Here is a 19162-nt window from a genome sequence, read left to right on the forward strand (position 1 = left end):
ATGGTTATTGGTAACATTGTTTTCTATAGAACCAATATGACAAAAGGATGGATGTCCTTGTGTTTATTGTTGTTAAATTTAATGGCTCATATTCAATGGTTTTTAAAATCTGCGGCTCATAGGCAGTTCAAATCAGTATTTTTTTCAAGAGAATAACTAGTCAATCCTTTCCAAATTCTGTATTCACAAAGGGCCTTCTTGCTCGTACCATCTCAGCTGGCTCTTTTAAATATTTAAAAAGTTAGATATCTGTGTGAGACCTGCCTGCCTGCGGCCTGAGGTCACCTGCCTACTTTACTACATCCCCTGGAGAAGGCAGGTGTCACCAAGCCAGCCAGAGCATATGGAATCAGCAGATGTTAGGGATTAAAGGGTACATAGTGGCTGGTGTCAGCAGGTGTTGGAGAGTATGAGTAAGAATTCTGATTTCACTTAGCAGTGGGTTGCTCCTTTCAGAGTCAGAAAGGTTGGTGAGCAGGACGAGGAGATCACAATTCTCCATGTTCAACGCTTCTCAGCTTGGCCTCTGTAAGTGTGTGTACGTGGAGAGGAGGTGATTAAAAGTGTTTTTCTCGGTACCTCAGCATAATTTCATTTTTGCTAAAATGATCTTATGTGAATCCCTGGCACAATAAAATTGTCACAGTGTTTAGAAATAATTATATGGATAAGTTTCACTCCAAAGTAGGAAAGCTCTCTAAACCCTTTTCAGTTTGGTACATAAAGGCAGTTTAAAATTGTGGTGTTTGCTACAGCCTCAACACTCCTATAACCAGACACTAGCTTTGCTGAATCAAATTCACAACATCATGGCGTTTTCAAAGCGGCACACACTGGAAATGTCTCATTAGGAGCTCAGTTTAGCTCCTTTACGTGAGACTGTTGAAACGAGTGAGTTTGTGGGAACAAGACAGCACTGGCAGTGTGTTCCAATCCGAAGAATCTCCCTAGCACATGTGATACAATCAAACGGATTCTGTCATGTTTGAAAGAGCCATGTAGTTCAATCTGAATCAACCTATCTGAATCAACCACATTACTGGGACTTTCCTGTCAGTCTGGGAAACGCACGATCAGCGATGTCTGATAAATCCATTCGACTGAAACCTAAGTATTACCTACATTAGATCTGAATGAAGGTCCTAGTACCTTGACATAAAGCAACATCAGTGTTTTTCAGAGGGCATTGATGACTGTAAAGGATAAAGGACTGACGAAAAATTGAGGAATCATGAAGCCAAGATGTTTAATATGCAGGAAAGACATCAAGGAAACCCAACTACAGTAGCTGGAAACATAAATCAGACCATAATGAGTTGATTACTCTACAGCCAGACTCTTGAAATGTCATGTGGTTCCTTCTTCACACAGGGAACTGCATAGCCTGAACCGGAGCCAACATTCCAGACTCCACAGACTTCTTTGTGGAGACACAATGTACAGTTCTCCCCAAAATATCATTACACACACTAACAGTTAGGGCCACAAGCAGCGCATTTCAATCAAACGCGATTTGCAGCATTTATGGTGTGTTGTCCCCAATGGTTAAACAAAATTACATTTTGGCTACACAACTCGGTACAGTAGATTCCCCTCACAGGTGCTTCTACTTTGTGTGTGTTCTGTGGACACAGGTAGTTTGTAAAAATMTATACTGCATATACTGCAGAGGCATTGATTGGATCCAGCCCAAAGAGTCATACTGTACGCACCCTTAGCGGGGCCAGAGAAACCAGAAGCTTTCGGTTTTCAGGGGAAAAGCAGAGAAGAGGCAAAGCCTGGAAACCGGTGAATTCAACCCTGCTCAGGTTATACAGTACGTGCTCCAGTATGTCCAGAATTCCTCTCATGAGCATTGTTTTACCCTTACAAGCTGTATGCTATAGGCTTAGTTTGAGTTGCTTTACTTTGCTTTCACTATTCATTTTTGCCTTGGTATTATAACTATCATCCTACACAGAGGCTTAAGGCCTGAATGGAATGTAGAATAGAAGCATCATTCTGCTGTAGAATTTCTGGAGTTTTAGAAGGAACAAAGCCTTTCAGGTTCATCTGCAACTGAGACAAATGCAGTAGCACATTACACAACCATGCCATCCCCCACCCTCAACCAAAAGCCTCCTGCTAGGAAGCTCTGGCAACAGGATGCACTTTACCCCCGTTTTCCTCACACCTTTTGTTTGTCATAGAAGTGTAGAAATAGATGGAGCTACATTGCTCTAGATCAGAACTGCTGAGGACAAGAGGAGGGGGTGGCTGTCCTAGTGAGAGATCACCCCACCCCCTGCTGCCTGTCTTCCTATCTTTCCCTTGCCCAGGTCTCCCTAGTATTGTTCTACAAGAGTGTCGCAGGGCGCGGGTTGATAATTCATATTTCTGCTGAGCATTAATTTGCCAGTGACAGAGTGGTATCCCCAGAGAGGACAGGTGACAGCTTCATTTCCATCTCCTGTTTCGTGGCTCTACGCCTTTTACTCAACTCTCTCAAGTGCTATAAAATTTATCAAGCAAGAAATCACTGTTCGGTGCAGTGGGTTCCCAACTCATGACTGTCTCACTCAAACAGGTTATGTATGCTTGACCTGACAGCTCATGTCAACTACTCCTCTCACCATTTAGACACTAGAAAAAACTTTGATTATGATGACCAGTCGGAAGGTATGCTTAGGGACTGAATTATCCTGATTACGCTGTCACAGATCTCGGTTCACATTATATTACAAATAAATAAGCTGCATTTGATGGCACAGTGGAACCAAGGAGAACCAAGGAGAACCAAAGAGACACTATGGGCGTCCAATAAAGAAAACAAATAGGCTACCATTTGAACCCAGGTCTTCTCTGTCAATGATAAGGATGTTGAGGAAGGTTGTTTAACCTTTCTGTTTGTATACCTAATCATTTATTCTCAAATACCTTTTCCTACAGAAATCACAAAGTATGAGGGGGATGAGTTGAGAAAAGATGGTGACGTGAAGAAATACCTCGATGTCATCAGTAACAAAAACATCAAGCTCTTGGAAAGAGTACTCATCCCAGTTCAACAGTACCCAAAGGTAAGACAACCCAACACCGTTATGTTTGATCTCTTTTTATTATTCAATTAAAACCACAAACAAATAAAGAATGTCTTAAAAAAAATACTAAATGCTCATTTGTTAGAAACTCTATACAACATCAACATACTGTAGAGTCTTGACAGTGGATGAAGACACAGTTGGAGTTGGGACCATATTGGCCATCTTGGGGGCTAAGAGTAAATAATTACTGATGCCAAGAGTGCGGACCTCTTCACCCCATGTTGTGGTCAATACATCTGACTGTACTGTGAGAATGACTGGCCAGTGTGTGTGTGCATGTGTGTGTGTGTGTGTGTGTGTGTGTGTGTGTGTGTGTGTGTGTGTGTGTGTGTGTGTGTGTGTGTGTGTGTGTGTGTGTGTGTGTGTGTGTGTGTGTGTGTGTGTGTGTGTGTGTCTGTTGATGATCACATTGCAGCCCTCTGTTCGGGGGAGTGGGACAGTGTGGGGAAAGCTCCAGGGTTTGATCAACCTTGTCTAGCCCCAGATGGTGGGTGTTAGGCATGGCGAGGGGAGCATATGATTGCATCTAACTCATATGGGATCAGGGTGGTTCCTGCCTGCTTCCCTCCCCGCTATCTGATGCAGAAAAATAGAGCTAATTGACTGGGAGACTGGGAGACATGTTAAGGCTAGCTAGGGCTAATAATTCATTAGTCATCATCATATTTGTTTGTCGCTTATTGTATGCTCACCCACAGTCATTATCAGTGTGCTGCTGAAAGTGCTTCTCTTTATAGATAATGTTGAGAATGGATGTATGCGCATTATAGTTTTAATCCATTGACATGCATTTATTGTGTATTCAGCTGTAGGGGAGAGTGGGGTAATTTGAGCCAAAGGGGTAAATTAAGCCACCCATGTTTCAAGGAAACCATACACAAAATGTATAATTTGACAAAATATTTAGGAAGAGGTCATCATTTCATGGAGTTTGTGAAGGAAAAAGTGGTAAGCAAGTTAGGTCCAAAYAACAGATTTTCACCAAGTCAAATTAATTAATTGTGTTCAATTAATTGTGTGTCAATCTTGGTGGGGCAAAAAKAWWTTTTTTAGATGCATGCCAACGAAGCCACTGCACAACTCTAAACAACACATTAATTGCACTATAACTGACAAATGGTGCCCACAAACGTTTAGGGTCTACATAAAGCTGTCCCCAGAGTGGAACATGGGCCGTTCTTACAGTTTTCTCCCTGTACACCAAGTCCGAACCGAAAGATAAATAACGGGGTCACATAAGCAGACAATGAAAGCTCTTACAATATACAATAATTACATTTCTCTAAAACAGGCTATAGGCTACATGTGCACTACCAATTCAGAACAGTAGGCTATATGCCTATTCGTTCAGCACTTTTAAAATGGACATCGACATAATTCAGAACATGGGCCGTTCTTACAGTATTCTCCCTGTACACCAAGTCCGAACAGTAGGCTAAATTAACAGGGGAACATAAGCAGGCAATGAAAGCTGTTACAATATTTGATGATTACATTTCTCTAAAACAAGCTAAAGGCTACATGCGCACCACTAAGTCAGAACAGTAGGCAAAATTAAGAGGGGAAAATATACCAAATGATTAGGGTGAGAGGCAAGTCAGTTAAGAACAAATTCTTATTTTCWATGATGGCCTAGGAACAGTGGGTTAACTGCCTTGTTCAGGGGCAGAATGACAGATTTTTACTTTGTCAGCTCTGGGATTCGATCTTACAACCTTTTGGTTACAAGGCCAACGCTCTAGCCACTAGGTTACCTGTCGCCCCATAGGCTACTAACTGCTTACTACACAACATACACTTAATATTACTTTCTTAGCTACAATATACATGTCTCCCTGGCATATTACATCACTTATGCAGCAGCATACTAGACATACTTTTGGACTCACCCTTGTTGTGCTGTGCTCACTTGAACAGGAAGTTGGCACGATGGTCCTTTTTGTGGGCAAACTTCTCAATTACTTTGTCATCAAAGTCTGGCATTCTCTGGATGAAGTCATGCTGGATTGACAGCATGGCCAATGCATTTGACCTTTTCTGGCCCATGGAGTTACGTGTGAAGGCTTTTATCCTTTTAAGGGTAGAAAAGTTTCTCTATAAACTTTGTGGTTGAAGAGAGACCATCTCAGACATGGCCTCCTGCAGGTTGTTCTCGTAGATGGATTTCAATAAAGAAAGTGCTGTCTTTCCAGTGTGCAGCTCAGGATGCCGGTAGAGAGTGGACAGCTCCATTTTCATCTTCTCCTGGTTGCCCACAGGCCATAGCTTGGAAGCACACTGGAGTTCTGCAGTCGGAAAGGAATATACATACTGGGGGAAAAATGAGCTGTCCACCAACGTTGCTGCAATTAAGTGGTCACTTTCAGAAAACATTTCTTGCACATGAGCAGCGATTGTGTCGCGTGCCTCCATCACGGGTGCAGTGTTAAGTTTTCTCCGCCTTGGTTCAGTGGCAACAACATGTCCTTTGGCAAGTGCATCAGTTTGCTCGCAAATGTTTTGAATGTTCACCTTGAAGTTGTTGATTGCGCCGGCGATTCCTGCTGCATCAATGGTTCGTTTCTGCATTATGTTGTACAAAACATCCACCTCTGGCATGACCAAGGAAAAGAACTCTAGCAGTTGCAGAAATGTGGGATCCTTGAGTTTCATGGACAGGCCATAAGCCTCGCTAATGGTGATCACATCCCATCCAGGCTGCGTGTGGATGTCCTCCATGCACTGGGCAAGTGCCCCACGGTCCTCCCACACAGCATTGACGGTTCTGCTTTTGAAGTTACATCATGTACCCGGTGGCCTGGGGACCCGTCTYTTCGTTGATTCCGCGAGAGCGGAGAGTCTTTTGGGTGAGCCCGTGAAAAAMATGGAAAAGGAGGATAGGTCTGCAAAAAAAACATTTTTAGCATGCTCACTCTACCAGCACAAAGTTGCTGAAGTGTTAGATTCAGTTGGTGTGCGTAACAGTGCACAAATTGCACGTTTGGGTAAGTCTCCTTCAGTAGCGTTTGGACACTACATACATTAATCAATCAATCAAATGTATTTATTAAGCCCTTCTTACACAAAGTGCTGTATAGAAACCCAGCCTAAAACCCCAACCAGCAAGCAATGCAGGTGTAGAAGCCCGGTGGCTAGGAAAAACTCCCTAGAAAGGCCAGAACCTAGGAAGAAACCTAGAGAGGAACCAGGCTATGAGGGGTGGCCAGTCCTCTTCTGGCTGTGCCGGGTGGAGATTATAACAGAACATGGCCAAGATGTTCAAATGTTCATAGATGACCAGCAGGGTCAAATAATAATAAATCACAGTGGTTCTAGAGGGTGCAACAGGTCAGCACCTCAGGAGTAAATGTCAGTTGGCTTTTCATAGCCGATCATTCAAATTATCTCTACCACTCCTGCTGTCTCCAGAGAGTTGAAAACAGCAAATAGCACGTCTGGTGAACAGGTCAGGGTTCCATAGCCGCAGGCAGAACAGTTAAAACTGAAGCAGCAGCACGACCAGGTGGACTGGGGACAGCAAGGATACATCAGGCCAGGTAGTCCTGATGCATGGTCCTAGGGCTCAGCTCCCCCGAGAGAGAGAGAGAAAGAAAAAAGAAAGAAAGATAGAAAGAAAGAAAGAAAGAAAAAAAGAAAAAAAGAAAGAAAAAAAGAGAGAGAATTAGAGAGAGCATACTTAAATTCACACGGGACACCAGATAAGACAGGAGAAATACTCCAGACATAACAGACTGACCCTAGCCACCTGACACATAAACTATTGCAGCATAAATACTGGAGGCTGAGACAGGTGGGGTCGGGAGACACTGTGGCCCCGTCCGATGATACCCCCGGACAGGGCCAAACAGGCAGGATATAATCCCAAATTATGTTTTCAAAACTGTAATGTTTACATTCATTCTGAAATATATGTAGATATCTTTGTTTGCAAGAGTACTATATTTCTCTTGATGGAGTGAAAAATAAAGAATCTTACCCCATTCTCCCCTATATTTATTATTATTATTGGGGAGGCCTCTGGGTAGAATAATGTCTTATTCATGCTATGGTCTATAGAAACATAGAATAATTAAAGTAAAACCCTGAAAACTGTGATTGCCATCAGAAAGTAAGTTAGGATTTAGATTTTAGATTTATTTTGTTATTTTGTGCCCCTGTGAGTTTCTGACAAAGAGATATCAGTGTAGTTATATTGCACCACTGTGTTTAACCAAACTTTCCAATCCTGCCCTACTTTTCATCTGTAGCTCAGCTCACTGGAATGTGTTGAAATTAGGCCATCTTCTTTTGTGAAATTCATAGATTTGTACCATGGCAACTGTACATGCTGCACAATATCAATACTCCATCCCCGGGGTGTCAAACAAATTTTTCCCAGGGGGGTGCATTCGGTCTTCAACGAGGTCCGGAGGGCCACACTGTCTCAATTGATTATATTTCTTTGCTGTCAAAATGTGCAAAACATTGTCCTCTATCCATCGTTTTGGGGAATGTTCTARGCTCCCTGACTGTCTAGCTTTCATTTAGTTGATTATTAGCGAGCTGGACACAGTCAAAAAACTGTATGAATGTAGGTCAATTATAATTTCCACACAATTTTGAATTGGTTTCAGTCATTTTAATCCTCCTGCTGTGTTCAGGTCGAATTGGACCGATTTACAAGTTCTCTCTCTGAAAAATGTAGTTAATTTAATCTGATTGTCATAAGGTTCCATGACTTTGTCCACCCAGGGCATCTGAACACACAAAATACATTTTGATGATTTTCATTACATTTTGGGTGTTTTATTTAACTTTTGTACACCTGTGGTGTTCCTGGTCAAAAATGGCCGGTCATTTGAAAAAAATAGGTGAGACTACAATTAGTGTATAAAATTGAGTTCAGGCACATGCCCATTCATCAGATGGACACACTTCCTCTCCCAGATCCCCATATGCATGTGTGTTTGAGTGCACACACACACACACACACACACACACACACACACACACACACACACACACACACACCTCACTCCTCACTCCTCACTCCTCACTCCTCACTCCCCTTCTTGGCTTCCATGGCAACCCCCACGGGAACCCCAATAGAATCTTTCCCCCATGAAACCACAGCTGTTGGCATTCTCACAAACAATCGCAACATTGTTTCAATAATTTTTAGAACTTTTCTTGCAGCTCTGGTATATAAAGCTTTTTTGAGGCCTTGCTCACAATTCATTCTGTGGCAGCACAATGACCAAACGATATACTGTATGTGAGGCCCTTGATCATATCTTTGATCATGACACTGGTGAGGAGGAGAGAGTCCTTGTTAAACTTTGACACAAAGTAGTCTGTGATAAATAGCACAATATGTTTCATCTGAGTATTTGTTATAGTCAAAATAATCCATACATTATGCTTTTTTTTACTCCAAAAACGAGTTGTATGAGCTCAGGTCAATGAGGCCTACAGGCCATAAATAGCAAATAGGTTCCGCTACTGTCTGTGTTATGAGTCTGTCCAGTGGCAGTTCCATCTCACGACCTAGCATGAGAGATGCTGGGGAGACCTGTGTTGTTGTGTGTTTTCTTGCTCTGTAGTGCATTAGCGTTTGGTTCAAAGCGGTTTGGAACGTGCATCCCTGGACCAGGTGCGCTCTGATGCCGTTCTTCAGCATTTGGTTGAAGCGTTCCACCCTTCGGTTAGCTTGTGGGTTGTAGTAGGCCGTGCGGATGTGTTTGATTCCCTTGTTGCTGAGATAGGAGGAGAACTCGAGGTCAGCTGGGGCCTGTTGTCCGTGGTGAGGGTGAGGGGTAAGCCCCACCTTGTGAACAGGCTGTCTAGGATGTCCACGATGGCCTGTGTTGTGACAGTTCCGACAGGAACCACTTCTGGCCACTTAGAGTGGAGGTCATGTGCCACCACCAGGAAGTGCTGATGGTGAGGGACTGCATGGCCATGGATCTCGCCACAGATGTCTAGCTGGATGTGCTCCCAGGGGCAGGACGGCCACGTGAGAGGCTGCAGGGGGGGTGGGGTGGACTTTCCTGTTTTCCCACTGAGGAGGCATGCAGCACTATCCAGGGCTTCAATGTCATGGTCGATGCCTGGCCACCACACAAGGTCTCGACGTCGCTGCTTGACCTATGCCCAAGTGACCCTCGTGCGCCATTGATAGAACATGTGCACGCAGGCCACTCGGGACCACAGTGCAAAACCCTCGAGAGACACAGACTTCTTCCCAGCAAGAAAGTTTGTGCTTCACCCTGGCAAAAGTCGCCAGCTCTTCCGGCACACATGCTGGCCATCCAGTGCGTATGTAGGTGCGCAGGGTAGACAGTGTGGTATCCTGTTCCGATGCTTACTTCTGCTCCTCCAGTGAGACGGCTGACTGAAGGGGAGTGTAGAGCATTTGACCGAGCTCTTTGTGCTGGTAGAGTGAGCATGTTTTTTTTGCAGAGCTATCCTCCAGTTCCTGATGCTGACAGTAGTGTTTTGAGGGACTGGTGGTTAGTTCGGAGCGTGAACAGCTGGCCGTATAGGTAGAGGTGCCACCTTTCACACGTCCAGACACAGGCTAGTGCTTCTCGTTCGCCCACAGAGTACCGTTGTTCAGTGGTGCTCAGGGCCCTTGAGGCGAAGGCGAAGGCGACGGGCCTCTCAATGCTATTCTGCAGCTATGAGAGGACAGCTCCTAGTGCTCCAGCTGAGGCGTCACAGGTGACAATGGTGGGGCAGACGTGGTTAAAGTGAGCCAAAACTTGCGCTGGCTCTTTATTGAGTCTGAGCAGGCTGCCGTCCAGGCTCGTCCTTCTTGAGGAGCTGGCACAGGGGCGCTGTGGTCTGAGAGTAGTGGGTCAGAAACCGGAGGTAGTAGGCTGTCATGCCCAAGAATGAGGCCACCTGAGAGGCTGAGGTCAGTTCCGGGATGCGGAGGATGGCTTCAATGTTCGACATGAGTGGGGCAATGCATTTGGCCGACAGGCGGAAACTCACAAACTCGACGGCTGAAGCTGCAAAAGGTGCACTTTCCACCGTTCAGGGTCAGGTTGTTCCGCAGTAGAGCACTGAATACTCTTTGGAGTCAATGGTCATGGATGTGGAGGTCAGGTCTGTGGACCATAATGTCATCCAGATAGACTGCCACCCTGGGTATTCCAGTGAGGATGGTGCTCATCACCTTCTGGAAGCAGCTGGGGGCGGAGCTAAGTCCTAAAGCCATGCGTGTATATCTGAACACACCAGCATGTGTGACAAAGGCTGTGAGGTCTCTGCTGGTTGGGTGGAGGGGCACCTAAAGATAACCCTGACGCAGGTCGAGCTTCGTGAAGACCGTGGAGCCATGAAATTGTGAGGTCAGCTCCTCAGCTGTAGGCAAGGGGTAGTTATCCGGGACAACAGTCTTGTACACAGCACTGAGATCCACACAGGTCCGGATTCCACCTGACGTTTTGGTTGTGATGACCAAGTTTGAAATCCAGTAACTTGGTGGATAGCTGACCCACTGTCATCTCTCAGTGTGAACCCCAAGCTTAAGAAGAGGTCGAGGATCAGGAGGTTGGCACCCCGCTTTGCAACGTGAAATGTGAATGATGGCACGTGCTTGGCGCTGTAGTGCCCTGGGACCTGGAGGGTGCCTGCAATGTCTATCTTGGCTCTCCCATACCCACACATGGCAGTGGAGGGCCCAGCTGCACAGTGCATGTCTTGAAGGACACATGGTTAGTGGAGACGGTTCGGATTTCAGTGTGTTCATGTTGAGAGCAAGATGAAAATAAGGGCCTGTTCTGGGTGGAACTAGCAGCTGGGGCAGAACGACACACTTTAGCAAAGTGATTGTATTTTGAACAGTTCTTGCATATTCTCCCACGGGCTGGGCAGTTTGAAGCCCTTGAATTGTGAGAGCTAGCCCCACAGTTGCCACTGCTACTTCGGTTTGTTTGTCTGTGTGCCTGCTGCACAGGCATGCTGGTGTCTGTGTCCATGCAGCTATCGACGTGGGAGGGCGTGCGCAGTGTGTGATCGTTGTAGTGCGCATGCTCGGGCTGAAGCTGCTGTGTGAGAATGGCTGGGGGCCAAGTGTATCCTGCAGAGCTGTCTGTTAACATAGTAGAGCATTCCAAAGCTGCTTCAACGTGGAGTGCTATTTTAATAGCTCCATCAAGTTGTAAATTATCCGATTCCAAAAGCAGTGTCTCTCTTGTCTTTTCACATAATGTCCCCTCTATCAGCTGATCCCTGATGATCTAGCCACGCAGCTTTGAATGGACTCACCCAGGCATTGGTGTCTTTTCCATAACCGGTAGCGTCGGAGGATCACTCACTCTTTCCCAACGAAGTGGTTCCGTAGGAGGCTGACAGCAGATGTGAATGTAGGAGCCGATCCAAGCGCTCTGAAAATCCTCTGTCCCTCTGTACCGAGGCAGTGACAGAGCAGTGCTGTCCTCCGCTTGTCAGAGATTGTAGAAAAGTCCATAGCTTTGAGATAAGTGTTAAAACTTTCAAGTCAGTTATTCCACGGGACTGGAGGTTCGCCATGCACCGCGAGGAATGGTTCTGGTGGTGGTAAGCTGAATTCAGCCATCTTCGTCGCCAATGTTATATCTAGCTTAGCTGTCAAAGAATGCACATCCGCACAGTTTCACATTGCACATCACTCTCTCGTTTAATGACATGTGGCACTCATCCTGACAACCCATTCATCTGTCAAACAGCACACTGTCGCAAACCAAAACAACATACAGTATGACGAACAGCACGTCGTACCATACATAACAAATATACGTATTATTATGGATTTATTATCAGCTTTAATGGTGCAGTCATTTTGGACCGGGAACACAGAATTAATTAACATGAAACGAACACAACAGGAGGGTTAAGTGAATCGTGCTGACAGAGATAAATACCTCTCTGGGAAGAGGAAGGGCGGGAGTGTATGCTTCATGATTAACAACTCATGGTGTAGCCATAACAACATACAGGAACTCACCTGACCTAGAATTCCTTACAATTAGATGCCGGCCATTTTACCCCCCAATAGAATTCTCGTCAGTTACAGTGGCTTGCGAAAGTATTCACCACCTTGGCATTTTTCCTATTTTGTTGCCTTACAACCTGGAATTAAAATTTATTTTTGGAGGGGTTTGTATCATTTGATTTACACAACATGCCTACCGCTTTGAAGATGCAAAATATTTTTTATTGCGAAACAAACAAGAAATAAGACAAAAAAACAGAAAACTTGAGCGTGCATAACTATTCACCACCRCCAAAGTCAATATTTTGTAGAGCCACCTTTTGCAGCAATTACATCTGCAAGTCTCTTGGGGTATGTCTCTATAAGCTTGGCACATCTAGCCACTGGGATTTTTGCCCGTTCTTCAAGGCAAAACTGCTCCAGCTCCTTCAAGTTGGGTTGGTTCCGCTGGTGTACAGCAGTCTTTAAGTCATACCACAGATTCTCAATTGGATTGAGGTCTGGGCTTTGACTAGGCCATTCCAAGAAATGTTTCCCCTTAAACCACTCGAGTGTTGCTTTAGCAGTATGCTTAGGGTCATTGTCCTGCTGGAAGGTGAACCTCCYTCCCAGTCTCAAATCTCTGGAAGACTGAAACAGGTTTCCCTCAAGAATTTCCCTGTACTTAACCTTTCTGAACCACCCATCCCGGATCCGGGATAATTGTCATCAGCAACGCTGAATAGCATAGCACCACAGTCAAATAATATTACTAGAAAATATTCATATTCATGAAATCACAAGTGCAATATTGTAAAACACAGCTTAGCCTTTTGTTAATCCACCTGTCAACTCAGATTCTGAAATTATGCTTTACAGCGAAAGCAATACAAGCGTTTGTGTAAGTTTATCGATCGCTCGACAAAACATTAAGTACACTTAGCATCAGGTAACTTGGTCACGAAAATCAGAAAAGCAATCAAATTAATCGTTTACCTTTGATGATCTTCGGATGTTTTCACTCACGAGACTCCCAGTTAGACAACAAATGTTCCTTTTGTTCCATAAAGATATTTTTATATCCAAATACCTCCGTTTGTTTCGCGCTTTATGCTGAGAAATCCACAGGAAAAAGCGTTCACGACAACTCAGACAAAAATTCCAGATAATATCCATTATGTCCACAGAAACATGTCAAACGTTTTTTATAATCAATCCTCATGTTGTTTTTCAAATATCTATTCGATAATATATCAACCGGGAGTGTTGGTTTTTCACTAGGACCGGGAGTAACAACAACTCAGAGTGAGTTGCGCACAACTCACTCTGAGAGCCCCCACCTATCCACTTACGCAATGTGATCGCTCTCGCTCATTTTTCAAAATAAAAGCCTGAAACTATGTCTAAAGGCTGTTGACACCTTAGGGAAGCCATAGAAAAAGGAATCTGGTTGATATCCCTTTAAATGGGTAATAGGGATGCATAAGAACAGAGAGGTTTCAAAAACAGAGGCACTTCCTGATTGGATTTTCCTCAGGTTTTAGCCTGCAATATCAGTTCTGTTAAACTCACAGACAAAATTTTGACKGTTTTGGAAACTTTAGAGTGTTTTCTATCCTAATCTGACAATTATATGCATATTCTAGTTTCGGGGGCTGAGAAATAGGCAGTTTCAAATGGGTACGTTTTTTAGCCAAAAATGAAAATACTGCCCCCTACACTTAAGTTTGCGCCAGACATAGCGTTTTTCTTGATGGCCATCTGACCAGAGTACCTTCTTCCATATGTTTGGGGAGTCTCCCACATGCCTTTTGGTGAACACGAAACGTGTTTGCTMATTTTTTTCTTAAAGCAATGGCATTTTCTGGCCACTCTTCCGTAAAGCCCAGCTCTGTGGAGTGTACTGCTTAAAGTGATCCAATGAACAGATACTCCAATCTCCACTGCTTTGCAGCTCCTTCAGGGTTATCTTTGGTCTCTTTGTTGCCTCTCTGATTAATGCCCTCCTTGCCTGGTCCGTGAGTTTTGGTGGGCGGCCCTCTCTTGGCAGGTTTGTTGTGGTGCCATATTCTTTCCATTTTTTTATAATGGATTTAATGGTGCTCCGTGGGATGTTCAAAGTTTCTGATATTTTTTAATAACCCAACCCTGATCTGTACTTCTACACAACTTTGTCCCTGACCTGTTTGGAGAGCTCCTTGGTCTTCATGGTGCCGCTTGCTTGGTGGTGCCCCTTGTTTAGTGGTGTTGCAGACTTTCAGAACAGGTGTATATATACTGAGATTATGTGACAGATCATGTGACACTTAGATTGCACACAGGTGGACTTTATTTAACTAATTATGTGACTTCTGAAGGTAATTGGTGGCACCATATGTTATTTAGGGGCTTCATAGCAAAGGGGGTGAATACATATGCACGCACCATTTAAAGAAATATATTACTATTATTTTTTTTTTAACAAGTTATTTTTTTCACTTCACCAATTTTGACTATTTTGTGTATGTTCATTACATGAAATCCAAATAAAAATAAATTTAAATTACAGGTTGTAATGCAACAAAATAGGATAAACGSCAGGGAGGATGAATACTTTTGCAAGGCACTGTATAGTCACAGCTGTGTACATTCCTCCTCAAGCAGACACCAAGACGGCCCTCAAGGAACTTCACTGGACTCAATGTAAACTGGAAACCATATATTCTGAGGCTGCATTTATTGTAGCTGGGAATTTTAACAAAGCACATTTGAGAACAAGGCTACCTAAATTCTATCAGCATATTGATTAATGCACTCGATCACTGCTACTCTAACTTCCGCGATGCATACAAATCCCTCCCCCGCCCTCCCTTCGGAAAATCCGACCAAGACGSCATCTTGCTCCTACCGTCTTATAGGCAGAAACTCAAACAGGATGTACCAGTGACTAGAACCATTCAACGCTGGTCTGACCAAACAGAACACACGCTTCAAGATTGTTTTGATCACGCGGACTGGGATATGTTCCGGTCAGCCTCAGAGAACAACATCGACCTATACGCTGATTCGGGGAGTAAGTATATAAAGAATTGCATTGGAGATGTTGTACCCACTGTGACTATTAAAACCTACCCTAATCAGAAACCGTGGATGGATGGTGGCATTCGTGCAAAACTGAAAGCGCGAACCACCGCATTTAACCATAGAAAGAGGTCTGGGAATATGGCTGAATATAAACAGTGTAGTTATTCCCTCCGCAAGGCAATCAAACAAGCAAAATGCCGGTACAGGGACAAAGTGGATTCACAATTCAACGGCTCAGACACGAGACGTATGTGGCAGGGTCTACAGGAAATCACGGACCACAAAAAGAAAACCAGCCACGTCACGGACACCAACGTCACCCTACCAGACAAACTAAACACCTTCTTTGCCCGCTTTGAGGACAATACACTGCCACGGTCGCGGCCCTCTAGCAAAGACTGCGACCCCCTAGCAAGGACTGCGACCCCCCCACTCTCCTTCTCCATTGCCGATGTGAGTAAAACATTTAAACGTGTTAACCCTCGCAAGGCTGCTGTGTTAAGCCTCGCAAGGCTGATTACAAACAACGACAAGACAGCCTACAGGGCGGAGGTGAGGGCCCTCGGAGTGTGGTGTCACAAAAACAACCTCTCACACAACGTCAACAAAACAAAGGAGATGATCGTGGACTTCAGGAAACAGCAGAGGGAGCACCCCCTATCCACATTGAAGGGACAGCAGTGGAGAAGGTGGAAAGTTTTAAGTTCCTCTGCGTACACATCACAGACAAACTGAAATGGACCACCCACACAGACAGTGTGGTGAAGAAGGCGCAACAGCGCCTCTTCAACCTCAGGAAGCTGAAGAAATTTGGCTTGTCACCCAAAACTTTGACAAACTTTGCAGATGCACAATCTAGAGCATCCTGTCGGGCTGTATCACAGTCTGGTACGGCAACTGCACGGCTCTCCAGAGGGTGGTGTGCAAGGCTCTCCAGAGAGTGGTGCGATCTGCACAATGCATCACCGGGGCCAAACTACCTGCCTCCATGACCTTCTTACCGATTGTCAAGGAAAGGCAACAATATATCATCAAGGACAACAACCACCCGAGCCACTGCCTGTTCACACAGCTACCATCCAGAAGGCGAGGTCAATAGAGGTGCATCAAAGCTGGGACCGAGAGATTGAGAAACAGCTTCTATCTCAAGGCCATCAGACTGCTAAACAGCAATCACTAACTCAGAGAGGCTGCTGTCTACATTGAGAGCCAATCCCTGGCCACTTTAATAAATGGATCACAAGTCACTTTAAACAATGCCACTTTAAATAATGCTACTTTAATAATGTTTACATATCTTACATTACTCATATCACACGTATATACTGCATTTTATACCATCTATTGCACCTTGCATATGCCGCTCGGCCATCGCTCATCCATATATTTATATGTACATATTATCATTCACCCCCTTTAGATTTGTGTGTATTAGGTAGCTGTTGGGGAAATGGTCAGATTACTTGTTAGTTATTACTGCATTGTCGGAACTAGAAGCACAAGCATTTCACTACGCTCGCATTAACATCTGCTAACCATGTGTATGTGACCAATAACATTTGATTTGATTTATATTAAGGTCGTTCCCCCCCTCGGGCCGAATGTTTGACACCCCTGCTCTAGCCTACGTCAATGCACTCTCTTCAGATAATAAGCTGAAGCAGTACTTTTTTTACAGTTGAAAATAGTACTTATTATAGTTAAGTAGTTTGCCAACCTTGATACATGCCTTTATGTTACTCTTCCAATATAGAATGAAAGCTTGAGGTGCTCAATAGTCACAGATGCGAAAATACATTCATGCTATGAAACATTTTGACCATATATTTCAAGGACACTAGACCAAACACCAGTTCACATGAGTGAATCTTTCCTTTCATACTGTTCTTTGTCTGCCACCTGTGACCTGTGACTAAGGGGCCCTAATTCAACCAACTTCTAGGAACTACTATTACTGTATTGTGTCTTTAGAAAGTATTCACACCCCTTGAGTTTTTCCACATTTTGTTGTGTTACAGCCTGCATTTAAAAWTGATTAAATTAAGATTTTTTTGCAACTGATCTACACACAATGTCAAAGTGGAATTTTGCTCTGAGAAATGTTTACAAATTAATACAAAATTTAAASCTGAAATGTATTGAGTCAATAAGTATTCAACCCCTTTGTTATGGCATGTCTAAATACATTCAGGGGTAAAAATGTGCTTAACAAGTCAGATAATAAGTTGTATGTACTCACTCTGTGTGCAATAATAGTGGTTAACATAATTTTTGAATGACTACCACATCCCTGGGGCGGCAGGGTAACCTAGTGGTTAGAGCGTTGGACTAGTAACCGTTGCAAGTTCAAATCCCCGAGCTGACAAGGTACAAATCTGTCGTTCTGCCCCTGAACAGGCAGTTAACCCACTGTTCCTGGGCCGTCATTGAAAATAAGAATTTGTTTTTAACTGACTTGCCTAGTAAAATAAAGGTAAAATAAAAAAATAAAAAAATAACAAAAAATCTCTATACCCCACAAATACAATTATCTGTAAGAGCAGTGAATTTCAAACACAGATTCAACCACAAAGACTAGGGAAGRTTTCCAATGCCTCGCAAAGAAGGGCACCTATTGGTAGATAAGAAAAAAGTAAGAAAACCGCTCAGGGATTTAACGATGAGGCCAATGGTGATTTTAAAACAGTTACAGAGTTTAATGGCTGTGATAGGAGAKAACTGAGGATGGATCACCAACATGGTAGTTACTCCACCGTACTAACGTAAATGACAGTGAAAAGAAGGAAGTCTGTACAMAATACAAATATTCCTAAACATGCACCCTGTTTGCAATAAGGCASTAAAGTAATACTGCAAAAAATATGGCAAAGAAATGAACTTTTTGTACTGATTACAAAATCCAATACAACACAWCACTGTTTACCACTCTTCATTTTTTCAAGCATGATGGTGGCTGCATCATGTTATCGGTATGCTTGCCATATGTAAGGAGTAGGGAATTTTTGGGGGGATAAAATAAACAGAATAGACCTACAGTAAGCACAGGCAAAATCTTAGAGGAAAACCTTGTTCAGTCTGCTTTCCAACAGACACTGGGAGACAAATTCTACTTTCAGCAGGACACTAACCTAAAACTCAAGGCCATGTATACACTGGAGTTGCTTACCAAGACGACATTGAATGTTCCTGAGTGGCCTAGATACAGTTTTGACTTAAATCGMCTTGAAAATCTATGGCAATAATTGAAAATGGCTGRCTAGCAATGATSAACAAACCAACTTGACAAAGCTTGAAAAGTTGAAAATCGTATAATGGGCAAATATTGTACAATCCAGGTGTGCAAAGCTCTTAGAGACTTAACCAAGGGTGATTCTATGTATTGACTCAGTGGGTTGAACACCTATATAATGAAGATATATTAGTGTTAAAAAAAGTCTACATTTTTCATCCACTTTCGATTTCTTTTTGTGTAGATCGTTGAAYAAAATGTACAATTAAATCCATTTGAATCCCAATTTGTAACACAACAAAATGTGGAAAAAGTCAAGAGATGTAAATACTTTCTGAAGGCACTGTAGCTGCTGGCTACTAAGATTGTGACGGACTGAAATGAGATTTAGAGGATGCATTGTGGGTTGTACGCCTTGAAGATAACTGTATTGAGAATGCAATAAGAAAATCCATTCGAAATGCCAATATTCAGCACTGTTTGCAAGACTTTTGTCTAAGTTACATTAAGTCTGCATGGCTATTAAGCAGGAATACATTGCTACGTGTCCTTTATCAAGTTGTATTTATCAACGTATGTCTTACAAAATCACATACCAACCCATTTTAGTCACCAGAAGTCATTGTACAATCTGTTGCCCTAAGGGTATGCACCTGGTGATTGATGCAAAATTATACTGACTAACTGGAGCCAAAAATGATATTCCAAAAACATTGGCTCTTTGACGCCAAAACTACATTATGTATCTCATTTAATATTGTAACACTATCTGGACGCCTCTGGATAAAAGTAGTGGTATCATCTGGCTCATCTGTATTAGACACACTGTTCTGCTATCCAAAGCACTGG

General features: G+C 43.5%; 1 protein-coding gene across 1 annotated transcript in view; it reads left to right on the forward strand.

Moving 5' to 3' along the window:
- The window catches only part of LOC112068974 (KH domain-containing, RNA-binding, signal transduction-associated protein 2), a 114289-nt gene that overhangs the window by 24635 nt on the left and 70492 nt on the right, over positions 1-19162 (forward strand). The window contains exon 2 of the mRNA XM_024136221.2: positions 2929-3056. Coding sequence (XP_023991989.1) covers positions 2929-3056 — 128 coding nt within the window. The remainder of the gene's footprint in view (positions 1-2928; positions 3057-19162) is intronic.

This window comes from Salvelinus sp. IW2-2015, unplaced genomic scaffold, assembly GCF_002910315.2.
Source record: "Salvelinus sp. IW2-2015 unplaced genomic scaffold, ASM291031v2 Un_scaffold809, whole genome shotgun sequence".
Lineage (NCBI taxonomy): Eukaryota > Metazoa > Chordata > Actinopteri > Salmoniformes > Salmonidae > Salvelinus > Salvelinus sp. IW2-2015.